The 25,772-nt window shown below is 46.4% G+C and overlaps 1 protein-coding gene and 1 non-coding gene across 4 annotated transcripts in view; both read right to left on the bottom strand.

Moving 5' to 3' along the window:
* The window catches only part of Fmnl3 (formin like 3), a 53,318-nt gene extending 28,866 nt beyond the window's left edge, over positions 1–24,452 (bottom strand). For all 3 annotated transcript variants that reach the window (XM_029469640.2, XM_029469639.2, XM_021182736.3), the window contains exon 1: positions 24,142–24,452. In XM_029469640.2, coding sequence (XP_029325500.1) covers positions 24,142–24,267 — 126 coding nt within the window. In that variant the 5' untranslated portion in view covers positions 24,268–24,452. The remainder of the gene's footprint in view (positions 1–24,141) is intronic.
* LOC115029518 (U6 spliceosomal RNA) lies at positions 21,946–22,052 on the bottom strand. Its single transcript, XR_003835079.1, has one exon. It is a non-coding gene; the product is annotated as a U6 spliceosomal RNA (small nuclear RNA).
* Positions 24,453–25,772: the final 1,320 nt, after the last annotated feature.

Genomic DNA, 25,772 nt, shown 5'->3' with positions numbered 1-25,772 from the left:
TGTTAGTGCGATCTGAACGGATCCCGTATATTCCTACTTTCTTGTTCGCTTCCTCTGTTTATCTAGTTACAACTAGAACAGGAATCCTTAGAAGAAAGCATTTGCCTCTACTCTGAGTCATGCTGGTGCTGAGTGATGCCTAGCCCTCCACCAGGTCCCCGGAGGTTTCTTGTTCTGGTCCTGTCCCGTTCCCCTGCTTATTCAAGGACAGGAAACATCTGTTAACATCTCACCACTGTCCTTGGGGCTGCTGGGCACTCACCTACACTCTGCCTTGTTGCTATTGCAACGTTGAGCTGTTTAGGCTATTTTCCCTCAGTAAGCTCCTGGGTCTCATTCAGGGTCTCATTTCAAGTCCGAAGCCTAGTCCCACCCCTTTCCTTCTCTTTAACCAGAGTCACCACTCTTATAGCCTGCTGGAGCACAGGAGTCACCACCAACTCAATGAAGATTGAGCAAATTGCAGTTCTCCAAGGATCTACTCCTCTTCCTCTGGCCACTATGTGTCCTCGCCCCTCCTCCACCTCATAGCAGGCCAGATCCTGCCTCTTCTAGCAAATCTTCCCTGTTGAGAGGTTCCCCAACAGTCTCCACACATTTATTCTAAGTGTGGTCACAGTTGTGACTTACGAAGAATATTCCTCCACCCTTTCTTAGATGCACAATAACCATCCTTAGGATGAATCTCCCTGACCCTCCTAGAAACACAGTGCTCCACCACTTAGGGCTGTGTGTCCCTGGGGAAAGAATTTCATGTCTGTGAGACCCAATCTCCTCATGTGTAAAGAGGAGATAGGAATAGCAACTCCCTTGAAGAGTTGCTATGGGGAATGGGGAAGTTAAGGTAGCATATTTAAGCATCTACACGTGAAACCCACATAGAAAACGTTACACATAATTCGAACTTTGTTCAGGATTTTAATTCTAACATCTACCCATGAAACTACACACCCAAGCACCACACTAGAGTCTGGGAATAGTAGAATAAACAAGGAGTGATTGCGATCTAGGACAAGCGTATATCCTGAGGCAAGGTCGACTAGAAAACTAGGATGAGCTGTGGTTGGCTCTGCGGAGGAAGAGGCAGATCTTGCCCAAGGAATCCCTGAGGGATAGCATCTAAGGAGATAAGGAAGCAAGCAGGGGTTACTGGAAGAAAAGTTCCAGGAATCTGTACTAAACATCAAGCAGGAGAGGGTCAAGCAAAGTATTAGAGAAGATGGCCACACCCTAGGTCAGGGCGTGTATCGGCAGATGTGTGGAAGGACAACACACTGTAACAAGGCCATGAGTCTACAAGTGGACCTGCAGTTAGAAGTGTGCATTAGGAAATCACCATGGGCAGAGAGCAGTCTAGCAAAGGCGCCTAGGAGCTACTGTCATAGGGAAGCAAGGAGGATACTACTGCTATTTAAATTAAATAGTAACAATGACCAAAGCTAATATTCAGTGGGGAACTTGTCATGAGTGCTGTGTGGATTACTTCACCCGACTCTCACGGTACCCCTAAAATAGGGATTGCTTTCTTTGATTTAAAGGTAAAGCTAAAAAGGGCTGTGGAACTTGCCTGGAGTCACAAAGCAAATACTGAAAGGGCTGGTACTGCAGTCTAGATCTGACCCCAAATCCTGAACTTTATCCCACATAGTACCTACTCTGAGACAAGGAAGTATCTTAGCCCTCTTGGTCACCTTTCTAAACTGTGTGCCCTTCGGGGCTGACCTGGGGAATTATAATTTTCCTTATGAACTTTCCCACCGTGAACAACCCAGACCTCTGTATACTATTTCTCGGATCATCTGAGGGGTTTATTACCTATTAGCAGTTATGCTCAAACATTTTTTTCGTTTTCACTCATAATCATGAATTTTACTATCCATCTGTGTAGAGGGTACTAGGAAAACCTGGAGCCTCAAGAACTGCACTGAGAAGCTGGGGCATGGGTGCGAGTCTTTGCAACAGCACTTGAGAGGCATACAGATCTCTGTGAGTGCAAGGCAGCCTGACCCACATAACAAGTTCCCAGACAGCCAGGGCTACAAAATATAGGCCATCTCAAAAACCAAGCAAACAAACAAAGCAAGCAAAAACATAAATACAAAACAATACAAAACATCAAGATGTCTCAAGTAGGTGGGGTGAAGGGTTTCCCTCCAGAGCTATGGAAAGGAATGACTTGTCAGACACATGTCAAATGTGTCAAGGAATCTAATAAGCTGAAATCATTACTTTTAGTTAAACTAATTACCAACTGTTCTAGTAGTTGACATATCAAATGAGTCAGACAGAGCTGTCCAAAGTCAGCAATTGTTGTCTTCTTGTTGTACCTGGATCCAAAGCACTACATGGCCTCCATGAGCACCATGGCTTCCTTTCCCCTCCCAGAGACCACAGGCTTTGTCATTCAAACACTCAGTCTTTATTTATTTATTTATTTAATGTATATGAGTACACTGTCGCTGTCTTCAGACACACCAGAAGAGGGCACTGGATCCCATTACAGGTCGTTGTGAGCCACCATGTGGTTGCTGGGAATTGAACTCAGGACCCTGGAAGAGCAGTCAGTGCTCTTAACCTCTGAGCCATCTCTCTAGCCCCAAGCATTCAGTCTTAACAGGGAAGACTAACAACTATTAGCACTGGATCAGCATTTTCCATGAGAAAGATGCCAGAGCCTGCATGCTTCAGAATGACTTTTTCAACCTCAATTTCTTCCCGGAGACAGATTTGCAGCCAGTGCCACTAGAGTGTGAGGTCACCACCCAGGCACATGAACTTGGTGTCATCCTATAAAACGAGAGACCCTTGTAATCAAGTCCTCCTGTATTCAGTGCTCAGGACATAAAAGTTTTCTTGTCTTTGGAACTTTGGCTACAAACAGGTCAAAGGACACACTCCCAAGGACTTGTCATCTACAGTGATGTCAAAGAATACCATGGAGCTGAACACAGATGGCAGCAAGAGGCTACAGGTGACAGCTCCTATGGACTCTCAGTCTTCCTTTTAACAGCCTAAGTGCCTTATACACCACATTGTGCAAGGTTGAACACATGTATTTACATTTTTATTGTGCTCGAGTGTGCATGTACGTTTGTGTGTCAATCAGAGGGACGACTTTCTGGAGTCTGTTCTCTCCCTCTACCATGTGTGTTCCAGGGATCAAATACAGGTCATCTGCCCACAGAGCCATCTCACCAGCCCAGAAAATCTGTTTGCCTTGCAGAAACTCTTGTATATTTACAAAGAGAGGGGAGCTTCAGTTTATAAACATCTGCTCTAGGCCAGGCACCAGGCACTTTGCTAATCCCTTTATAATTATAAGATTTCATAGAGAAATTGTTTTCCTCAGTTATTCACTGCTCACCTTTCGCATGACTTCATCACGCAGAGCGTACACTCCATGAGGGTGTGCACTTAGCACAGAAACACGCTGTGTGGCAAATGCAGAAGAAAACTTAGTAGAGTCCGTGGGCGGCCCGAGAAGGCAGGAGAGGCTGATGGGAGGCAGCTCTCCAGCATCCAGTGCACCTGCCTTGGCCCAGCTCTGACTTTCCAGGAGTCTCATAATAAATCCAGGAGCTTATTATCCAACCATAAAACTTAATGAATCCCTTCCTACTTCTAAACACACGTGGGAGGGCATGACTCCTGCTTTACAGAAGGGTAAAGTGAGGCCCAGCCCAGGCACATGTCTGTCACATGTCACAGGAGCTGGGAAGAGGCACTCCAAGTCCTCTGTCTCTCCTTGCGTTTTGAATGGCTCTTAAGTGAGGCATGTCCACAGTGGCTCCGGCTTCTACTCTCTTTGGGAGGAGCTATAATGAACTCAGTCTACTCTTAGCCTCTGAGCAGTCTTCCAATGCTGTCACCCCTTGTGCCTTCAAGTCCACAGCTTAACAGAGGTCACAGCCACCCACATTTCACTTTATTTCAATTGTTCCAGTGTTTTTGAATTTCACTGGACTATCCAACTAGAAGAGAATACCTCCCTGTATTTGGCCTAATAAGAGTTCCTTCCCTGGGCTGGAGAGTTGGCTCAGTGGTTAAGAGCACTGACTTCTCTTCCAGAGGTCCTGAGTTCAAATCCCAGCAACCTCATGGTGGCTCACAGCCATCTGCAATGGGATCCAATGTACTCTTCTGGTGTGTCTGAAGACAGCTACAGTGTACTCAAAATAAATAAATAAATAAATCTTTAAAAAATGGGGGGGTAGAGAATGAGTGTGTGTTAGTTCTCTATAATCTAGAGAGACCCTGGGGGTGGGGTGGGGGCTGCAGAGAGGGCTCAGTGGTTAAGAGCACTGACTGCTCTGCCAAAGGACACAGGTTCAACTCCCAGCACCCACACTCCAGTTTCAGACAACCTGATGCCCTCATCTGGCCTCCGCAGGTATCAGGCAAGCGCACAGTGCACACAGGCACATAAACACCCTTATACATAAAAATTTTAAATGTAAATGTGACATTTTTAAAAATTAAATAAGGAGACCCTGAGTAGCTTTTGGCTACATGTGGTGACGTATATCTCTAACCCTAGCACTCGGGAGGCAGAGGCAGGTAGATCTGTTAAGCCTGAGGCCTGATCTACATAGCAAGCCCCTGGCCAAGCAGGACTACCCACTGAGACCACATGGAAGTGTGAGGCGCCCTAGGTGGCATGTTTAGTCAGGGTCAGAGGTTAGAAGGGAGGTAGAACCAAGCATTTCGTAACTAGCACTTGTCTCAGACTCTGTCTCCGTGACCGCCCTCAGCAACCACTGCAGCAAATGCTCCTTCACCTGTAACCCAGTAAGAACTGGAGACCAACTCGCTCAAAGTCACATATGAAGTCATAAAGCCAGTGGGCGTGGGGCTGCGCGCCTTAAATTCCAGCACTGGGGAGATGGAGGCAGAGGCAGGTAGATCTCTGTAAATTGGAGGCCAGCCTGGTCTACAGAGAGCTCCAGGACAGCCAGGGCTACACAGAGAAACCCTGTGTTGAATAACTGCCATCACCACCACCATCACTACCACCCCCAAAAAAGAAAAAAACTTGGAGGGGTTAAAAAAAAAAAAAAAAAAAGGGAAAGTACTAGAATCCAAATTTAAGCCCAGACAGGTGGTTTCCAACAGCCAGCGTCTTCTACCATGTCCTGCCATGAGCCTCGATGGAGCATGGGGAACTCCATTTCTAATTCAGGAAGGTCCTGATTTGTCTGACAGCTTTGATCTCTAAACCATGCTTCCTTGCCTAGCAAGACCGAGAGAAACCAGCTGAGCAAGGCAGTGCAAAGACACCTGACTGTCAGCGTTCCTCAGTAAGAGTCACTACGCAGAACAAGAGAAAGAACTGTCCTCTGAGACACAGCATGCTCTAACAGCCAAGGAACATCTCAAACTTTACACAGCACATGCTGGCACACACCTCTAGTCCCAGCCCTTAGGAGGCAGAGGCAAGCAGATCTCTGTAAGCCAGGATCTGGCTGTGAGACCTTGCCTGAAAACAAAACAAAAAACAGCTCAGGCTTTGGGAGCAGGAGATGACGCAGGTTTGAATCTTGGTCAGGAGACTCTGACTAGGAATATGAATCTGGGTCATTTGTTTTAAAATATTTGTCATGAGATACTAGGAAAGTTGTCAGCTTTCTGTGCCTGTTTTCCCATCTGCAAAATAGCAGATGTAGCCCAACAGCTAATGCAGGACAGGTCCATTATCTCCTGCAAGCCAACCACTCTGCAGGGGAGAGCGGCTTCACACATGCCATCTATCAGGGGTTTACCAGACAGGCAGGACAGAAGCAATGACTAAGCTGCCACACTATCAGCACAGCCGGGAAATCTGGGATTCCACTCAACTTGTCAGGTCACAGTGTGGTTATCTGTAGAGATTAGGGGAAGATGTCACCAGATTTCCAGCATTCCTGGTATACCTCAAATCCCTCACTTTCCCAGCTGTCCCTGACTTCCTCCAGTTCCACCTGTGGTCTGTAAACCTGTCAATCATTCTCTCAGCCTCCTCTCTACTCTTCTCATGTCCGCTTTGCTCCCTGGGACACCAAGTCCTCTGAGTTTCCCTCCCAGTTCCCGAAGGGCTGGGCTGTGGGAATATAAACTGACCAGGTTTTACTTGACCAATACACTAGTAACCCTTACATATATAGTTCTGCCCCCAGGATCTCTTTTGAGCTCCACTGGTAAACCTCCAGCTTCCCAGCAGATGTTATTCCCACATCTGGTTCTGAGCCTTCATATCTCAGACAGGCCTCACCATTTACCATTCTCAGGTTGTTCTGTGTTCTGTCACTGAAGGAACTTTCACTTAACTGACTAAGCGAGCTAGAAACCTCAGGAGACATCCTGAATTTCATGGTCTCGTCTCCATGCTCCCAGAAGTCCCACTGTGCCTCCACCATCATCATATAGTACTCAACTCCTCCTCGTTGCTGACTTCATTCCACGGGACTCATGGGACTGACCTTACACACAACCCACAATCTACTTGTAACACTCTCTTGGAAAAAGCATTAGGTATAGTTCCTTCCACGTGACATCCAAGGCTTCATCCCCTACTGCTCCAGCCTGCACTACACAACAGCAGTGAGCTGCCCTGGACAGATCTCGGCACACAACATGCTCTGTCCCCTCCATGTCTAGGACCATGCTGTCCTCTCTCTGGAGTGCTTTTTCTGTCCCAGACTCTGTCCAAATCCTATTAGCCCATTGGCCAACAGAGATTTCCTCCTGCAGGCGATGTTCGCCCAGTGCTATGCATGTTTCCAGTCGATGTTCACCAAAACCTCACCTAACTACATACTGTAATTACACGTTCCCTGAGTTTGGCTCCCCCTCCAGCCTGAGCTCCTGGGGTAGACACTGTCTTAGTCATCTTTAGTCCTATGGCAATTAACACAATTCTAAGCCCTCAATAAATGCCTGCTGAGCCTTTGATGGCTGAAATGTCCCTGTCCCTGTGTCTAGGCAGACTAGATGGCACACTGGCATCTTTGGCTCACTGCCTCAGAGTCCCTGAAGGAAACTGAAAGGCATCTTCACAGCCTTGCTTTGAAAACAGGCGAGAAGAGTAATAGCGGCGATGTGGCTATGGTGTGGCCCTGACATCTCCCTGAGCATCCAGAGCAACAAGTACCGAGAGGCCAAATGCCACCTGATGCTCTTCAGCTGGCCACCCCTCACATCCAATGGTTATGTTCACAACTTTTAGCATGGATATTTTGGGGGAAATGAAGATACATACTTTGGGAACATACCAGAACCTGTTGCTCTATAAACGTACAGGAGATTCTTAATTCCTTAGTCACCCACCATGCCAGCAGTAATTAAAAAGCCCAAATGAAGCAATTAGGAGCTACTACTGGACTGCTAATCTAGAACTCATGCCAGATACATCCAAATACAACCTGCATATAGATGTGAGCACTTCTCAAAGAACAGGATTCACACCAAGCCCAACCTGCCAAGGACCTGTGGGTTAAGAGTGTTGTGTGAGGCTCATGCTCAGGAGAGGCCAGTAAAAACAAACCACAAACAAGAAGTCTGTCCAGCTGGGCAGTGGTGGCACACACCTTTAATCCCAGCACTTGGGAGGCAGAGGCAGGTGGATCTCTGTGCTTCAGGCTAGCCTGGTCTACAGAGTGAGTTCCAGGACAGCCAGGGCTACACAGAGAAACCCTGTCTCAGGGGTGGGGGTGGGGGTAGGGGGAAATCTGTTCAATGCAAAGGGCTCTTTCCTCACTGTACATCTTCTGGTTCATCCATCCTAGGGTATGATCCCCAGGGCTTGCACTGAGAAGAAAGGGGTGTATCTAGCCCACAGAATGAATCCAGATAACAAGCCAGAGTCCATTCAGAGCACAATCCTCAGCCTCAGCAGGCCTGTGTGTGATGACTGTCTGGCCTTGACAAAAGCCCCAGAGCTCAGAACGCTCCTCAAATCAGACTCTTCCAGGCTGCACTAAGGGGCGGGCTGACAGGAATCAAGGGTTGCATACCCTGGTCCCTGGAATCTCTAAAGCCTATGGATAAGACATGATTAGTCTAACATCAGACAGCAAAGTGATAACTGTGGTGTGTGCCTCAGTGCTTCTGCACTTCAGAGGTACAGAAAACATAATCTCTACCCGTGAATAATAACTCACACTTCTTTTCTGTCTTAGAATGTTCTTGTGTGCATGAATGCTTTGTCTGTGCAGATGTATTGCACCACATGTGCGCCCAGTGTCCACAGGGGTCAGAAGAGGGTATCAGATCCCCTGGAGCTGAAGTTACAGATGGTTGTGAGCTGCTATGTGAGTATTGGAAATTGAACCCAGGTTCTCTGCAAGAGCAAGAAATGCTCTTAACTGCTGAGGTCTTTCCCCAGCCCCGCTAATTCATTTTCTTGAATATTTTCATTTGGCTTCCTAATACAAGATTCTTGATTCAAAAGGTTAATGCCTTTAGAATACGCCTTCTTGGGTTAGGGATGAGTTGGGTGGCAGAGGGCCTGCCTTGCATGCATGAGGGCCTCCCTGCGTTCTATCCTCAGCACTGTATAAACTGGGCTTGGTGGAGCGTGCCTGCGATCCCAATGCTCAAAAGATGGAAGCGGAAGATCAGAAACTCAGGTTCATCCTTGTCCACTTAGGGAGTTTGAGATCATTCAGGACATATGAACGCTTGGCTCAAAACAAATCTTATTATAGAGCTTCCCACTATGCCAGACACTGCCTTGGATCTTTTAACCATGCCATTTAGTCCTTATAAACCCCCCAGAGGGTAAGAACTATTATCCTTATTATACAGGGGAAAAAGTTGAGGTTCAAGGCAGTTGAGAACTGGCCAAGATCACAGAGCTAATAAACAGCAGCATTAAGAGTCAAATCCAAGTAGGGCAATAGTGCTGCACACCTTTAATCCCAGCACTCAGGAGGCAGAGGCAGGTGGATCTCTGTGAGTTACGGGCCAGCCAGGGCTGCAGAGAAACCCTGTCTTTGAAAACAAAACAAAATAAACAAAAAGATTCAAATTCAATCCCCTCATCTCTTGGAAAAGTACACCTGGATACAGGCAGGAGGAGCCCACTGTCCCCTCTGCAGCAGTTTCCCAGACCCACCTTTACACTTCTCCTCTGTCCAAACCACGGGCATTTCTGAAAACTCTGAGAATCACACTTGAGAAATCCTGAGAAGGCCAGTGTCTATTTACAGCTAATCAGCACCCTGCCAGCCCTGTAGACAGTTGACATTACACTTGAAACCAGGAGAAAACCACCGCAGGCTCTGACTGGGGCCCACCTGGGACTAGGAGCCAGCTGGGCCCCAGAGGGCACACTGCTCGCCTCTCCAGCAGGCTGCCTGCTGTCACTGGCAGCCTCGTCCTCGGAGGCACCTTCAGGTGCTGGGATCTAGAACCTAAGGAAGTAGACTTCGCCTTCTCCCCCATTTCTTTACTTCAATCACAGAAAACACTGAAACACCAATCCCGTTATTCTCCATCTCCGTTTGTCTATGTGGCACCGACATTATTTTACACACTTGTATGTTTATAGTGTTCTCTTCAACAACAATGTGAATTCTGAGGCCGGTGTCTTTGTTTCTCTTATTTACTATAGTATCACTAATGTCCAAAATACAGAAAACATTCAATATTGTTGAATGAAAAAATGGATGCTACTTCAAATGGCAGAAACAAATGTGTGAGACAAGACTGAATGTTTACTTCCTAAGAAACCAAATCAAGCCTGTTGTTGAGCCCCAAGAGCCCCTCCAAATACCTCCCTGAAAGCCCCCCACATCTCACTACTATGCACAAGCCCTAACTGGGCCCTACAGCAGGGCTAAAGAAGGACCTGGAGCTATGCCTGGGGAGGAGACTTGCTTCTCCAGTAAGTACAGCCCAGGCAAATTAAAAGCTCCCTCTTCAGTGAATCCACTCAGCTTTAGTTATAGGTCGTACTTTTTATTTTTGTAACCAGCCAACCCACCAAATTATAGGCCCAGGCCATGGGTAGGCACGCCAAACTCTGGGGCCAGCCTAGCAGAGACACAGCCCTTTTTGGCCCGAGGGCAAGTACTGCAGTTAAGAGCTGAGCACCAGTCAAACCTGAAATGATAGATAAAGAGGGCCGTCCCTCTCTGGCAGAGCCTAGAGGGGAACCTGGCCCTCAGGCAGACTGCTGCCCTGGGCAGGACAGGCTGTAGAACTCTCCCAGCAGCCACAGTGAACCCAACACTATGAAGCCCGAAAACTGTCCCCACACCTATTTTCAAATTCTTACTACGGTTGGCAAGATCCCATGTGGTCTGGGTCCTGTGCACATCTGACGGCTTTCAGACCTCTTTAGGATCCTTTTCAACCCAACTCCTTTCGGTTCCCTCAGATTTTAGCATATGGCAGTGACGATGGATGGAGAACAGAGTTAGGTCCTGCAAGACTCAAGCAAGGACACCACCAGGTTTACTAAAACAGACCAAGTAGGAGCCGAAGACCAACTGCAGTGTGGCAGTACAGATGAAGGTCAAATCGTCCAGCATGACTCCAGATACCTAGCTGGGGCCATTAGCTAGGAAAGGTACTAGCTCATCCCTGCCTCCCAAAATATAGCATGTACACTACGACAGCAGCCAGAGGGCAACAGCATCGTGATGCAGTGAAATGCTTGTTGAGAATCTACCACAATCAAAGCCTTTTGTGTATCTGTCCGTGTAGTGTGTGCCTATGCACATGTATGACCTTGACTGTGGAGGCCAGAGGCTGACACTGGCTGTGTTCCTCAAGGGCTCCCATCTTATTCTCTCAGACAGGGTCTCTCAGTCAACTGGAGCTCAAAGACTCTGCAAAGCCGGCTTCACAGCTGACCCAGGGATGCTCTTGCACCCCAGCCCTGGACCCCTGATACATTAACACCTTGGCCAGCTTTCTATGTGGGTGCTAGAGATCGAACTCGGGCCCTAAGCATCTCACCAACTGAGCCAGCTCCCCAACCCAAGCACTGTTCACAACACAAATTACTTAGGACGAGATGCCCTTCCACCTTTAAAGAAGACAAGAAAGAGGAAAAGAAAAACGAGTTTAAAGTTTGGACAATAAATTGAAGCATCTACATACGGTTCAAGTGTAATGGGTGGGACCATTTCCAATCCAGTTTTATTCAAACGATTCTGCTTCTCTAACCTCTGAGGATTAAACGTTTATTTCTCACATATTTCAACCATTTAACTTTCAATGAGCAAACTCATGAATGGTCAGGGACCACTTACCAACTAATCGCTAATCTCTATTCCCTGATGAAAGATTGGGCAGCAGGGCCTCCTCAGAGCCTTTTCTAGCATCAGTAAATCTTCAGGCAGAACTCTCTGTGGATGAAAGATCCATCCTGATCCAAGCTCATTTCTCTGTAACCAGGCTCCTCTATTCCAAACGGCAGGCTTCCTGGCTGCTCTTCCCAACAGCCTGCTCATTCTTCCTTTTTAATCTTGTCCATCCTGCTCAGTCTGGAGCAGCCTTCTCTCCTCTGGACTACCCTAGTCACTTTTAAGACAAGACTTAAAGCAGTACCTGTTTTCATTCCTGAACCAGGCTGATCTTGCCCTCCTCTGACTCCTGTGTGGTTACAACTGACTGACTGACATCTCAGTACCTCAAGAATTCCCTCTGAGTGGCTCTTTTGTTTTCTTTTTCTATGGAGACAAGGTCTTGTGTAGCCCAGGCTAGCCTGGAACTCACTATGTAGTAAAAATAACCTCTGACCCTCCTGCCTTAATCTCCAAAGTGCAGAGGTCACAGGAGTTCACTACATGCTCATTTTATGGCTCAAACACAGTGCCACACACATGCTCTATGAGTACTCTACCAATTGAGCTACATCCCGGCCTCAAGAGTGCTCTTTGTTTCTTAGAGACATGTAGCTGAGCAAGGCAAATCGTATCCTCTGATGGGGAAAGCCAACTTTGACGCTTTCACAGACAACCTGAGAATACATGCTGGGCTTAATGCTCCCGTTCAAAATACAGTGCTCGATGCTCATTTGTCTCTCTAACTCTGGCATGCTCTAAAGCGCTCAGGAGAGTGCCTCGTGCATAGAAAGGAGCGACTGAACAGAGTAAATCTGAGACTTGCCAATCTAAATGAGGTCTTTGCTTGGCTCTCTTAATCTATTCTTTGCTCCCAAAGACAATCCTATTTTTGTTTTTTGGTTGGGATTCGTGAGATAATATTCTGCTGCATGTCCCAGCTGCCTCTAAACTCATTACCCAGCCCAAGCTGTTTCAAACTCACTATGGCTCTCAGGATGACTTAGACCCAGTCCTCCTGCCTCCAAGCCACCAAGTGCACACACCATCACACCTATATTGTAGTTACATTTTTTTTTTGACAGCTTCTCATTATTCCACGTTATCCTTGAACATGCTCTATAGATGAGGCTGGCCCTGAACCACTGGTCTTCCTGCCACCATCTCCCAAGCACTACGATTACAGGTGTGCGTCACCCGACTGTAAACAAGAGGTCAACTCTGGGAAGAGGAGCGTGTAAGAATGTGGGCTCGAGCCAGTGTGGTTTGTGGCTGTAATCCCAGCACTCAAGAGGATGAGGCCCAAGTGAGACACCTGTGTGAGCCAGTGAGTTCCAGGCTAGTTTGGTGCCATGCAATGTGAGATCATGTTTCAAAACAAATGGAAATACAACATGGCTTTGGAGTCAGAAGGCTTGGAGTCAGACCCTGGTTACTTACTGATTCTTTAATCCTGAATCATTTAACCTTCCAGGACCTCAGCTTTCCCATCTACAACACAGAAATAACTGCTTCAGTCTGGGGCTGTAGCTTAGTGGTAGATCAGATGCCTTGCATGCTTGAGACCCTGCATTCAGCTTTAGCATGCACACAAATCTAAAACAAAAAACAAACAAACAAACAAACGAAAACAACCAACCAAAAAAAAAATCCCTGCTTTGCACAGCCACGATGAAGGAATAAGATGGTTTGTGCCAAGTGACTGCTTGGGGCTGGCATTCCACTACCATCCAGTAAATATGATCAAAAGGTTATCTGGAACATTCCCTTGGTGGAAGGCCACTGGATGCCATCTGTCCCTCTTTCCAGAGTGGCACGTTCATTACATTGTCTTTTTCTGTTTTTCATTATTTAAAAGCACTATTAGTTATCCTTTTCCTAAGAGACAAGACTCTAGAGAATAATGCTACTACAGGGTCCTGAGGAGCCCCAGCGCAGCTAAGTCAGAGCTGAGGCTCACTGCCTTTGCTGATGTCACTGCAGCTCCACCAAGGCGAGACGTGCAAATTTAGCTGGACCTGAAATGAAAGAGACTAAAAATATACAACCTGCCTGAGTCCGAGGAACCGGGATGCCACTCAACAACCTAAATTGTTGCAGCCTTGGGGCAGACGGACATCTTTCTTCTGTAAGAGCCAATGCCCAGGTCACCACAGGCAGGTGACAGGCAGGAAGGAAGGAGCTACCAATCCTATGGGTGTCCCCCCCCCTCTCCTGTTCATCTTTTGACTGAGTGCAAAGCAAGAGAAATTTTTATCATTACCATTCAAAGTTGAAGATCCCCCCTCAACTCTATTTTTAGTCTTCTATTTTTCCTTAAAAGAGTAATACATAATATAGATATATTTTTTTGATAAATTCAATCTTCCCTGATGGTCAACACAATTTGGTTCTGATTCTTTTAGGCCTTTTCTCTACACATTTACACCTAAGTGCATACTCTCTCATACAGCATTACAGTCTGAACTACCTCTTTAGATTATTATTTTTGTACATGCACACACTCCTATCTTGGAGATTCCCATCAGCTACAGATAGTAAATGATGCTTACCTATACCAGGTAGTTGGCTGTACAATGATAAGCAAACATAATGTCCCCACCCTCAGGGAGTCAGTAATGTAGGAAAAAGGATAAATAAGTAATTAAGTAAATAATTTCAAGATGAAAAATAACACAGAGGAATGAACAAGATTCTAAGATAGAATCGCTTCTCAGCTTTTTGGCTAAAATCAAGGGTAGGACTCTTAGGTAGACAGTCATAAGCAGGGCTGGGAAGTAGGTGGCGATTGCAAAGTGGAAGCCCTGAGTTATAAACTGAGTAATTTAAAGACTCGGGCAAGTGGCACCCCAAGCAGATAGAGCTTGTGCAAAGGCCCTAACATAGAAATGTTCTGGATGAAAGACTAATATCTTAAATTCAGCTCTTTTGTGGAGAGAGGAAAATGGCTGCTTGACTGTAATACAAGCAAGGCTGATCCCAGCATGGATGGAGATGGTGGCAGTAGAGAAAAACTGATGTATGTTGTTAGAGATGAAACAGTGGGGAATTTCATATGGATTGTGTACTGAGAAAGAAGAGAAAATTAGAGAGTACTCACAGGATCTGCTTTGAGCAGCAAGGAAAATGGAAGAAGTCTCAATTTAAAAAAAAAAAAAAAGAAAAGGAAAGGAAAGATAAGGAAGGGAAAGGAAGGGAAAGGAAAGGAAAGGAAAGGAAAGGGAAAAAAGAGAAAAGAAGCAAGCAGCATTTAGCAGCATCACGGAGTACCCATGTGGACCTCTGTGCACAGATGTAATCACTTCTGGAGAAACACTTCCCGGAATAAAGATGGCTCAAGTAAAAGAAGCATGCATTTCAAACTGACAGAGCCCTAAAAAGTGTCACCTAAGAACAAGGCATAGTGGCTCATGCCTGTAGAACACAGAGGCAGGAGGACAGCCCGGGATACAGGGACAGCCTGGCTTACACACATAGGAGAGGCATGGCTACATAGCAAGACCCTGTTTCAGAATGACCAGACAAAAGCTCTCCCAACATCTGCACTAAATTTATCTTTAACAACAGCCATGGGTGTTGTCTAGCTTTTTGTTTTAACATTTTTGATACTTATTTTGAGATAGGGTTTTACTCTGTACCACAGACTGGCCTGAGAGCTTCAGCAATCCTCCTGCCTCAACCTTCTAAATCCTTGGATGGTAGGTACAGATGCCACCATGCCTGGTATTTTATTAACATTTTTACCAAAAATTTTCCACAGATTTGAAATCTATAAAGAAAACCAAAGATTTTGAAAAAATCATCCATCATTTGAAAAGCTGTTTTTCTAGCCGTCCTTTAAGCACTAAAAAAATAAAATAAAAAAAGAGTCCAACTAGAAATGTCTTTAGAGAGGCTTCCCTGAGCGACCTTTAAATGGAGACCTTCTCTGGTTAAGCTCTCTGAGCCTTGCTTTCATCCCCTGTAAAACACACATAAACTAGCCTTACAGAGCTGTTGTCAAGGTAAATGAAATCACCCATGTAACAGCATGTGCCCTACATCCAATAAATAAGAGTAACTTCAGCAAGTTAAGTCCAGGCCATACAGCCAGTATTAAAAACAGTCATTTCTGAAAGGAGATGGAGGACCCTACACAGAAAGAAAACACTCTCACTATGTAGCCCTGGCTGGCTTGGAACCTATGTAGACCAGGTTGGCCTTCAATTAAGAGATCAACCTGCCTCTGCCTTCTGAGTGCTATTTTAATACAAAGCCCACAAAAAACGTAAAATCTTCGAAAAATATTTTACGAATATTTTAAGATATTCTAAGCAGTCGAGAGGTACAGGTCTGTCTATTGTTATCATTAAGTAGGTAAGCATGAACTATGAAAGCAGAGGCCACTGGTTCAAAACCCACCCAGTTACTCCCACCTAGATGTTCCCAGAATTTGAGAGCTAGACCCCTAACTCAAAAGTGTAGGCAGTCCCTCCCAAAATGATCCCTAGTCAAGGTCAAATCAGTGTCAAAGGGGCTGAATGTCTCCCTCTAAATGGGGACCGGCCAAGCTTCAACAGGATGCCTTGGCTGTCACCATTTTATCTGCTCTGACTACTCTCTCCTAGTGCACACTCCATCGCTGCTGGTCCTGAGAGGCTCCTCGGGCCTCCTCGCCCTCCTTCCACAATCAAGGCCAGGACCTCCCGGGAGGTCCATGAACAGACAGGCCCAAAGCCCCTGGAAACACCACAGATATGCAACATACACAGAAGGAGACGCTGGAGTTGAAAAGACTTTCAAAGGGATCCGTGATCCACAAAGTGAAGCAGCACTATCACATGTACCTACAAATCCAGCTAGACATGGACTACAGGCCTGTAATCCTCGCGTCGGCAAGGCAGAAGCCAGACCATTCGGAGCTTAGGCTAGCCTGAGCTACAAAAGATCCGGTCTTAACTCTATCCTAGCCATACAAAAATATTTCTTTTTTTTTTTTTTTTTTTTTGGTTTTTCGAGGCAGGGTTTCTCTGTGTAGCCCTGGCTGTCCTGGAACTCACTTTGTAGACCAGGCTGGCCTCGAACTCAGAAATCCGCCTGCCTCTGCCTCCCAAGTGCTGAGATTAAAGGCGTGCGCCACCACGCCCGGCTCAAAAATATTTCTTGATAATACATTCCCAAATACAAGACTTTTATACACTGGTCTGATGGACTGACCCAGAGGGAAGATATAGTATGTATATGCCAAACTTCTCTGATAAGATTTTAGGGTGGAGCCAACTGCATCAGAAGAACCAGACACTAACCCTGTAGACAGGGATAATAAAAAGGTCTACTCTTTCCTAAGGCATAAGTTCATTAAGATATGGCTCTATCTTTACTTTCATCCCATTTAAAAAAAAAAGTATTAAATACAAGGCCTCTCTTTGTAGCCCTGCTGGGACCAGCAGTACGAGAGTCATACCCGATCACTTTGTTTAACAACCCTGGACTTCTGTACCAAGCATAGGAGCACTTAGTGTAATAACCTAATTGCTCCCCAAAACTTCAACATAGGCCAACCCTTTCCTCAGCTGAAAACCATGTTAACATCCAGGAGTACCCTTAAAACACCGTGAAGTAAGTCTTGCCTTCACTTATATCGTAAACAACAAAAGAGGCTCAGGTCAGTTACAGGATTGGACTGGCGGGCAAGGAAGGCCTCTTACCACCAAATCTGACAACCTTGAGTCCAATCCCTGGGACCCACATGGTAGGAGAGAACAGACTCCACAAGGCATCCATACTGTGGCACACACGTGTCCACATACACTCAGTAAATGAGTAAAAAATATAGTTAAAAGTTTTAAGCTATAAGATTTGCTCTACAGTCCTTCAGATGAAAAACAGACTACAAAAATTGGATCAGAACCTAAGCTCCCAATTATAAAACTAACAGCCTTTAAGTCTGAGCTGGCAAATCTCAAACCAGCTAGTGTGTGTGTGTGTGTGCTTTTTTAATAGTTTCATGGGAAATAAGAGAAATAGGGACTATGCAGAAGGACTGTTCCCTGCAAGGAAGGAAATTGACATAAATAAATAATAAATAAAACAGCTACACTCTGAAGTCTAAGTAGATCTTAAAACAGAGTACCCATTTCTTAAAATAACCAAATCCAGGCTCAAGCCCAGCTCTTAGAAAAGGGCTGGTTAACTGAAGAATGTGAAGGTCTCCTTTCTAGACTGACCCAGAGATGGAAAGAAAAAAAGTATACATCTAGGTAGTGGTGGGCACCCTTTATTCCCAGCTCAGTGGCTTGGGGGGCACAGATGGACCTCTGAGTTAGAGGCCAGCCTGGTCTACACAGAGAAACCCTGTCTCAAAAAGAAAAAAAGGGGGGGGGGGAGGAAGAAAGATTCCCTCTTGTTACTGCATACTGGGGACCCTGTGCCAAAACCAACAGGACAACTCTAGCCCTGGAGGAATGTCAGAGGTGACTAAGAAGACGGAGGGGATGGAGTAGGAATTAAACTCCCACTGATATAGACCAGCCTAAAGCCAGCCATGCAAAAAGCTCAGCTAGTCACTCTATGGCACTTAAAGTTCTTTACAATACTTTTCAGTGTCACTGAGAACTTTACAAACTAAGCCTACGCAGATCACGGACGTTCAGGATTTGAGAATCTCTGCACCATCACCCTTGCCTGTCACAGGGACTTTTCCTTCTATCACTTCCGGCCACTCTCTAGCTGTTTCACCAGCCAGTGAGTACAATAACACCATGCTTTTCTAGGTCCTTTCGTTCCTGAGTCACACCTTTACTGTGTGAAGAGAACCTGGGAGAGAGCAGCAAAAGGAGGAGAGCAATGAAGACAGAGGTAGCCAGGAGTGTGGGAGGGGTACCAGGAGGACTAGGTCAGCGAGATGCCTCCACACCTCTCCTGGGACTTACTCTCCACGGTGGAAGGAAAACAGAAAACTCAGGGGTCCTAGCTACCCAGTTCAGCTTCATCCTAGAATCCCCTGCCCACCCCACTTCCTCAGACAGAAGACCTTAAAACCGTCTGTTTCATCTACAGCTGCTCAAAGTGGGAGTCCTGAAGTCTCATGTCCAGAGGAGACTAAGTAACCACCACACCTTCCTTGTCTTCAGAGAAAATGGTCTTTTCTCTTTTCCAAAAGTATTTCTAAACTGGAACAAACCCCCAGCTTTTCCCTGTCATTGCTGCAGCTCAGCTCAAATGCAAGAAATGTCTCCCCAAAATGGAGGCCAGACGCCTGACAGAGCAGGCACCATGCGGACTTCAGGCAGACAGCACTGGGTCCTCCCGGTTCACCGCAGTCAGCTCTGGGGCAAATACCTTGGTCTTGACCTCAGGGAAGACCTTGACCCTGCCTTCCCAAGAAGCCGCAGGGGGTGGGGGGGAGAGATCTGTGGTTTCATTTCCTCTCCACCTTGGCTTCTTTCTTCACTTCACTGAAGACTAGCTATTTCCACCGGAACCTGTTCCTGTTCTCACCAACTGTGGCAGTTCTCTCAAGAGTAAGTGACTGCCACCTGGACTGCCCCAGCTGTGAGACACGCAGACCCAACAAGCCCAGCACCAGAGGCTTCTCATGGAAGAGCATAAGGGGCAGGAATCAATTCCAGGAACTCCAGTGTTTTATCCTTACAGAACAACTAGTTATTATACTTTTTCATGTGTAGAAAAAAAGATCTATAATGTGAAACTGCAGAAAACATATTTATGATATAGACATGTGGATATACAATAACCCCCCAATAAAGAACAAAAGACAAAGGTAGCCAAAACACATATGACAAAATATTCAGGAAAATCCAAAGTAAAGCCAGATAGCGTTTTGAATTAATCAAAGAGACAAAAGCTCTCAAAAATCTAAACCATCCAGAATTGGCTTATAAAGGAAAGAAAGATCAGACCTTGTGGCACACACTTTTAATTCCACCACTCAGGTTAGAGAGGCAGGCAATTCTCTTGTGAGTTTGAATCTAGCTTGGTCTACATAGTGAGTTTCAGGACGGTCAGGGTTATGAAGAGAGCTCTTGTCTCTCAGAATATGAATGGATGGAGGGAGGGATGAGTGGGTGGATGGACGGATGGATGGATGGATGGATGGATGAAGAAAAGAAGGGCCAGGGATGCAGGTAATGGGGAGAGCACTTGTCTAGAATGAAGGAGGTTTTGAGTTAGATCTCAAGCACTGTGAAAGAGGAAGAGGGAAGAGAAATAAATGGGAGGAAAAAAGAGATACTAAGTTACTATAGAGGACAGGAAGTCATTGATACAACTAAGAGAAGGTATAGATAGTTCTTGGGGATCAAGATAGCTCACTGAGGTATGGTGCTTGCTCCAGAGTAAGATGACCTGAGTTCAATCCCAGAAGTGGAATGAGAAAACAAACTCCTGAAAATTACTCTCTGATCTCCACACATATATACCACAGCACAACACACACACAAATGATTTTTAAAAATGGATAGGTCTCAATGGCCTTGAAAAAACATTTAACCTTTGGCCCAATAATGCCACTTGTGGAATTTATCTAAGACAATAATCAGAGATGAAAACAAATATTTGTGCATAGGAAATTCATCACAAGACAAAATAGAGATAAAAGAAAAAGTACACCATTGCATACACTAGCAAGATTTTGCTGAAAGGACCCTGATATAGCTGTCTCTTGTGAGACTAGGCCAGGGCCTAGCAAACACATGAGTGGATGCTCACAGTCAGCTATTGGATGGATCACAGGGTCCCCAATGGAGGAGCTAGAGAAAGTATCCAAGGAGCTATAGAGATCTGCAACCCTGTAGGTGCAACAACATTGTGAACTAACCAGTACCCTGGAGCTCTTGACTCTAGCTGCATATGTATCAAAAGATGGCCTAGTAGGCCATCACTGGAAAGAGAGGCCCATTGGACATGCAAACTTTATATGCCCCAGTACAGGGGAACGCCAGGGCCAAAAAGTGGGAATGGGTGGGTAGGGAAGTGGGGGGGAGGGTATGGGGGACTTTTGGGATAGCATTGGAAATGTAATTGAGGAAAATACGTAATAAAAAAAATTCAAAAAAAAAAAAAGAAAAAGAAAAAGTACAAGATAACATAGTAACCAACTCTACTGTGGAGTGCTATGTAGCCATAAAGTCATGATACCAAACATGTTTTAAAAATTAGAAAATACTTAAAATTGTACAGAAAAACTCAGCTGGGAGTGGTGGTCTGCAGCCTTTAACTGAAGCTCACAGAAGGCAAAAAACAGGCATATCTCTACAGACCAAGTTCCAGGATAGCCAGGGCTACACAGAGAAACCCTGTCTCTAAAAACAAAGCAAACAAAAAAGGGGGTGGGGGGGCTGGAGACGGCTTAGCAGTTAAGAGCTTTGGCTATTCTTCTAGAGGACCCAGGTTCAATTCCAACCATCCCACCCACAAGACAGCTTACAACTGTCTGTGTAACTCCAATTCCAGGGAAACTCACACAGACATACATGCAGACAAAAACCATTAATACTTGTGAAATTTAAAAAATTAATTAATAAAAAAAGAAGAAAAACTCAATTTATGACATAGTCTGAAGGGTATTATATTAATTGTTAAAATATTTAAGTGTGTCAAAATCTTACTAGGAAAAAAATTACTAGTCTATAGTACAGATGATTTTCTTCTATCTTTCAGTAGTTTCCAAATGTGCTTTATATATATATATATGTGTGTGTGTATACATATATATATATTAATGTATAATCAAGAGGAAAATCCTCTTTCCTCACTTGGAGAACACTTTTTTTTGGGGGGTGGGGTTGGATGAAGATTTGGTTTGGGGGCTGGAGAGATGGCTGAGCGTTTAAGAGCACTGGCTGCTCTTCCAGAGGTCCTTAGTTCAATTCTCAGCAGCCACATGGTGGCTCATAACCATCTGTAATGGGATCTGATGCCCTCTTTTGGTGTGTCTGAAGTTACCTACAGTGCACTCATATAAATAAAATAAATAAACCTTAAAAAACAAACAAACAAAAAGAAAAAGAAGATTTGGTTTTGAGACAGTGTCTCGCTATGTAACTGAGGCAGACCTTAAGTTTGTAATTCTATTGCCTTAGCTTCACAAGAGATTACAGGAATGTGCTACCATACCACATTATTGTCTTTAAAAGATAAACTTTGAAATATGTATTTAAGACCTTAAAAACAATTTATAGAGCTGGCAAGGTGGCTCAGCAGGTAGACGCTCCTGCGGGGTAGGCCTGACAACCCCAGCTGAAGTCCAGAACATGTGGTGGAAGGAGAGAACTGACTCTCTGATCTCTACACTCAAGCCATACATACAGGTGCCTGCCTCACAGACATGGTAATAGTAACTTCTTTGAAAATAAGAAACAATGTATAACCTATAATTAATCAGGTTCAATGTAAAGTTTCTATCCTAAGGAAATTACACAGCAAAAGGCTATTCACCACAGCTTTTTTTTTTTTAAATTAGATATTCTCTTTGTTTGTTTTTGTTTTTCAAGACAGAGTTTCTCTGTGTAGCCCTGGCTGTCCTGGAACTCACTCTGTAAACCAATCTGGCCTCGAACTCAGAAATCTGCCTGCCTCTGCCTCCCAAGTGCTGGGATTAAAAGCATGTGCCACCACGCCCAGCTAGATATTTTCTTTATTTACATTTCAAATGCTATCCCGAAAGTTCCCTATAAAAAATATGGAACGCTTCACGAATTTGCGTGTCATCCTTGCACAGGGGCCATGCTAATCTTCTCTGTATCGTTCCAATTTTAGTATATGTGCTGCCGAAGGGAGCACTCACCACAGTTTTGTTCATGGCTGCAGTGATAATTCTGTCCTGGTAGGAGGACTGTGAGAACTGATGTGTGTAACCTACATCAGCACTGGGTAGGCGCTCTCTGTAAGCTACAAGCTGCTCCTTTGTTACAGGTCTTCTCTTCCCACTTTGTCAGCTCCAATGTAACCAATTGCTCTAGGGAAAAAACCAGCGGGTGCAGGGCGAGATTCTGGTATCTGGTTTAGGATATGGACTTTCAACTTTCCTTCAGCCTCTGTTCAGGCGGTTGTCACTAAGTTACTACCGAATCCCTCCAGCTCCACTCTCCTAATGGCAGCGCTTCCCAGCTTCCCACGCGCGCTAGGGACTGTGCTACAGATTTCATGAGCATGGAAATCAAAGATTTGGCAGAGTCTGCTGCCCACTGTATGCTCAGTAAATGTTAACTGAAGTTTATCTCAACAGTGACTCAGATCTGAGATCACCTGTATTCCCCAAAAGGAGTTTGAGGTGCAGAAATCTGAGGAAGGCAATTACCCTATGCTATACACCTGGTCACAGGATATGCCTGCTCCTGTCAGATGAAGGTTTCCCAAACCCACTGTATTTACAGAGCCCCACCCCCTACACTCCTCCGGAAAACACTCTGACTGGGAAAGTTGTATCAGCGCTGAGTCAAGACCACAGACTCCTGGCTTTCTGGTACAGACACATGATCTGACCCACAAAGACCTAGGCAGAGCTTGGAGAGCTTGGGGTGATTTGCACAGAACATTGATTCCAGCAGCCCTGTGCCTTAAACCAGGGACTCTATGGAGGTGGCGCAGATACACCACAACAGGTGTGCAAGCATACTGATTTTTTTTTCCTTCTTCTTCCCTGGGGCAGCTGAAGGTCATGACTGATCCCCTCCAGGTGTGCCCTGATATTAAGCGCCTGCCAGGGGCCATCCTTTCTTGCTTCCCTTGACACACCTCTGTGGAACATCCTGGACTCTCTGTGAGTCCAAGATGGTGCCATTGAGATGATGATGTGAGGCTCCCCACATTGCAGAGGCCAGGATCTCTAGACAGCTCCACTGCTGCCAACAGATCTAATCTCCCTCTTCCAAGGCAGATGAAATCCAATAAGGCTGCTAAGTCTACAACTTATCCCTCCTCACGGGCAAAGTCAGTCCTTCAGACCATACCAACAATACACCAGAATTATTACTATCTCCTAATAGCTCTTTGGGGGAAGAAGTGAAAGCTATTTGCCCAAGTTTTTCAGATTTATCTGTTAGCGTTATGTTCAATTTTTTTTTTTTAAAGCTTCATGTTGAACACATGTTGAACATGGTCCCGCTTCCTCTCAGTGATACCTGCTACTAACCTCTCTATTCAGAGTCACTCACATCAACGTCCAAGCCCCAGGGCAAAGGAGAATCCCAACGTCAGCTCTGAAAGTTCATCTTTAGAGACCATCCCTTTTGAAACCACAGAAGGACTACAAAGAACCACAAGCAGTGGTACACGAACCAGTCACCAAAGCTTAACATGAAACGAGGGGGTAGGGATAAAAAACCAGGCGGGATGGTTTGTGTATTGTTTCAATTGGGGGAAAAAAAAAAAAAAACCTGTCTAGTCAAATGGCTTATCCACATGTTCAGCCTAGGCAAATCCACTCACTATAACTTAGCAGGATGCCTGCAGGCGGTTCTGAAATAAGTAGAATGGCATCGCTTCTTATCCCACCCCCCACCCCCAAGGCAGCCAGCCCCTTCTCCGATCCCCCTTTTTCCTCCCCGAAACATCTGGTCTGAACGCGAGACCCGCTCTCATAAGGGAGGAAAAATGCCTGATTTTGGCTGGGGACCCAACAGCTTCCGACACCGTCCCACCAGCGAGGTCCCGGGAATGGAATTCCGGCAGCGGACCGGGAAGTCTGAGGGAAGTGGGGAGGGAGGAGTCTGGACCTCGGGCAGGTCCCGGGCTTGGGGACCCCTCCTCCCCGACCCCCGACGGGCCGCTCCGAGCTGCCGGCCCGGCCAGGCGTGGACCGGGCTGCGGGGGTGGGCGGGACCCGGCGGGGGCTGTGGGGGCGGCGGGAAGGCAGCAGCGCCGGTCTCACCAGCACTAGGGCGAATCTCTCTTCCAGCTCGCACGGCTCGGGCATCGGCGTCTTGCCGGGCGGCAGCAGCAGCGGGACGGAGGACGGCTCGCCCGGGCCACCGTCGGTGCTCTCCAGGTTGCCCATCGCGGCGGGGCCTCCTCCGGGCCTCAGCCCTCCACCTCCTCGCCAGGGCCCTCAGCCGCTCCGACCTGGCTCCTCCCTCAGCGCCCGCTCCCCAGGCCCGATTCCTCCGCCCCTCAGGGGGCGCCTCGCAGTCCGGCGGGCGGCGGCGAAGCGCTCGACGCGCTGAAGCGCGCCTTATTCATGCAGGCCACGCCCACCGCCCACCGCCCCGCCCGCGGCTAACTGACAGCCGCGGCTCCCAATCACAGAGCCTCCCGCCCTCGGCGGCCTCGCGCCTGGCTGCGAGCGCGCCCTGGTGGCCCTGGGTGGGCATCCAATCGCTGTGTTTCTTGGAGGATGTAGCCACAGAGCGCGGACTGCAAAGTTAACTGGGAACACTAGGGAGACCACCATCTGTGACTCAGGTCTGTTAATTCCAGCACTGGAGAGGCTGCGGCAGAAGGACTGCTTGATTGGAGACCAGCCTGAGCTACATAGCAAGACTGTCTCAGAAAAAAAAGCAAGTTATCGTGAGAGCCATGTATATAACCCTGGAGAAGTCACACCACCACCTTCTGAGCTTTTGTCGACTGGAGGGGGAAATTTGCGCTTGAAAGAATGGTTGAAATTATTCCTGTGAGGGCTGGAGATGACTCTGCTGTTAAGAGCAATGGCTGTCCTTCTGGAGGACCTGGGTTCGATTCCAAGCAACTACAGGGCTGCTCACAACTGTCTGTAACTCCCATTTCCAAAGGATCCGCGACACCTTCACACGTGTGATACGTAGGCAAAACACCTAGAAAATGCACGTTTTTAAAAAGATGATTGCTGTGACCTAATGTCCATTTCGGCCTGGCTCACGGAGGATTTTATTATCCAAGGATGGTATCTCTTTTTCTGGAGCCTTACACAGACTTCTCCAGGTCTCAAGTTCCTGTACAATGCATACAGTAAACCATACAAACAGCATAGCAGAGAATGGAGGTTAGACTGAGGAAGTAAATGGCTTGGGTTTGATAGAAAGCGATCTGTTCCGTCCTTCCACTGCTCACAGCCCTCCAGCTCTGATGGAACGGAAGACTGCTGGCTCACCAATAGACTCTGCTGCGCTCCACGCTGTGGCAATGCCTGCTTTCTGGAGAGGTCAGGAGATGCGATCTAGGTCATGCATGCCCTTCCGTGGACCTGGCATTAGGAAGGATGGGATTCCATCCAAAAGAGACTTGGAAGGGAGATATATTTGACACAGACATCCAGGGAGGAGGAAGGCTGCTTGCTGACAGACAGAGACAGGTGAAAGAGGCATTTAGAATAAGACCTTATCAACTGGTATGAAAATAGGAGAACAACTCTGCTCTGGCTTGTCATTACTAACAAGGTGATGGACTTCTGTCATTTCTGTCAGCCTTTATACCTCTTCTTCTGGTGATAGAACCACATTCTCTTTTAGAGAACCACTGGATTCTGTTTCTGGCTGAAGTGCAGCTGGACTTTGCCCCTATCAAGGAGCAGGACTTGGCCTGAGA

This window comes from Mus caroli, unplaced genomic scaffold (assembly GCF_978045245.1).
Source record: "Mus caroli unplaced genomic scaffold, Mus_caroli_1 scaffold_16, whole genome shotgun sequence".
Taxonomy (NCBI): Eukaryota; Metazoa; Chordata; class Mammalia; order Rodentia; family Muridae; genus Mus; species Mus caroli.
This window is presented reverse-complemented; position numbering and strand designations above follow the sequence as displayed.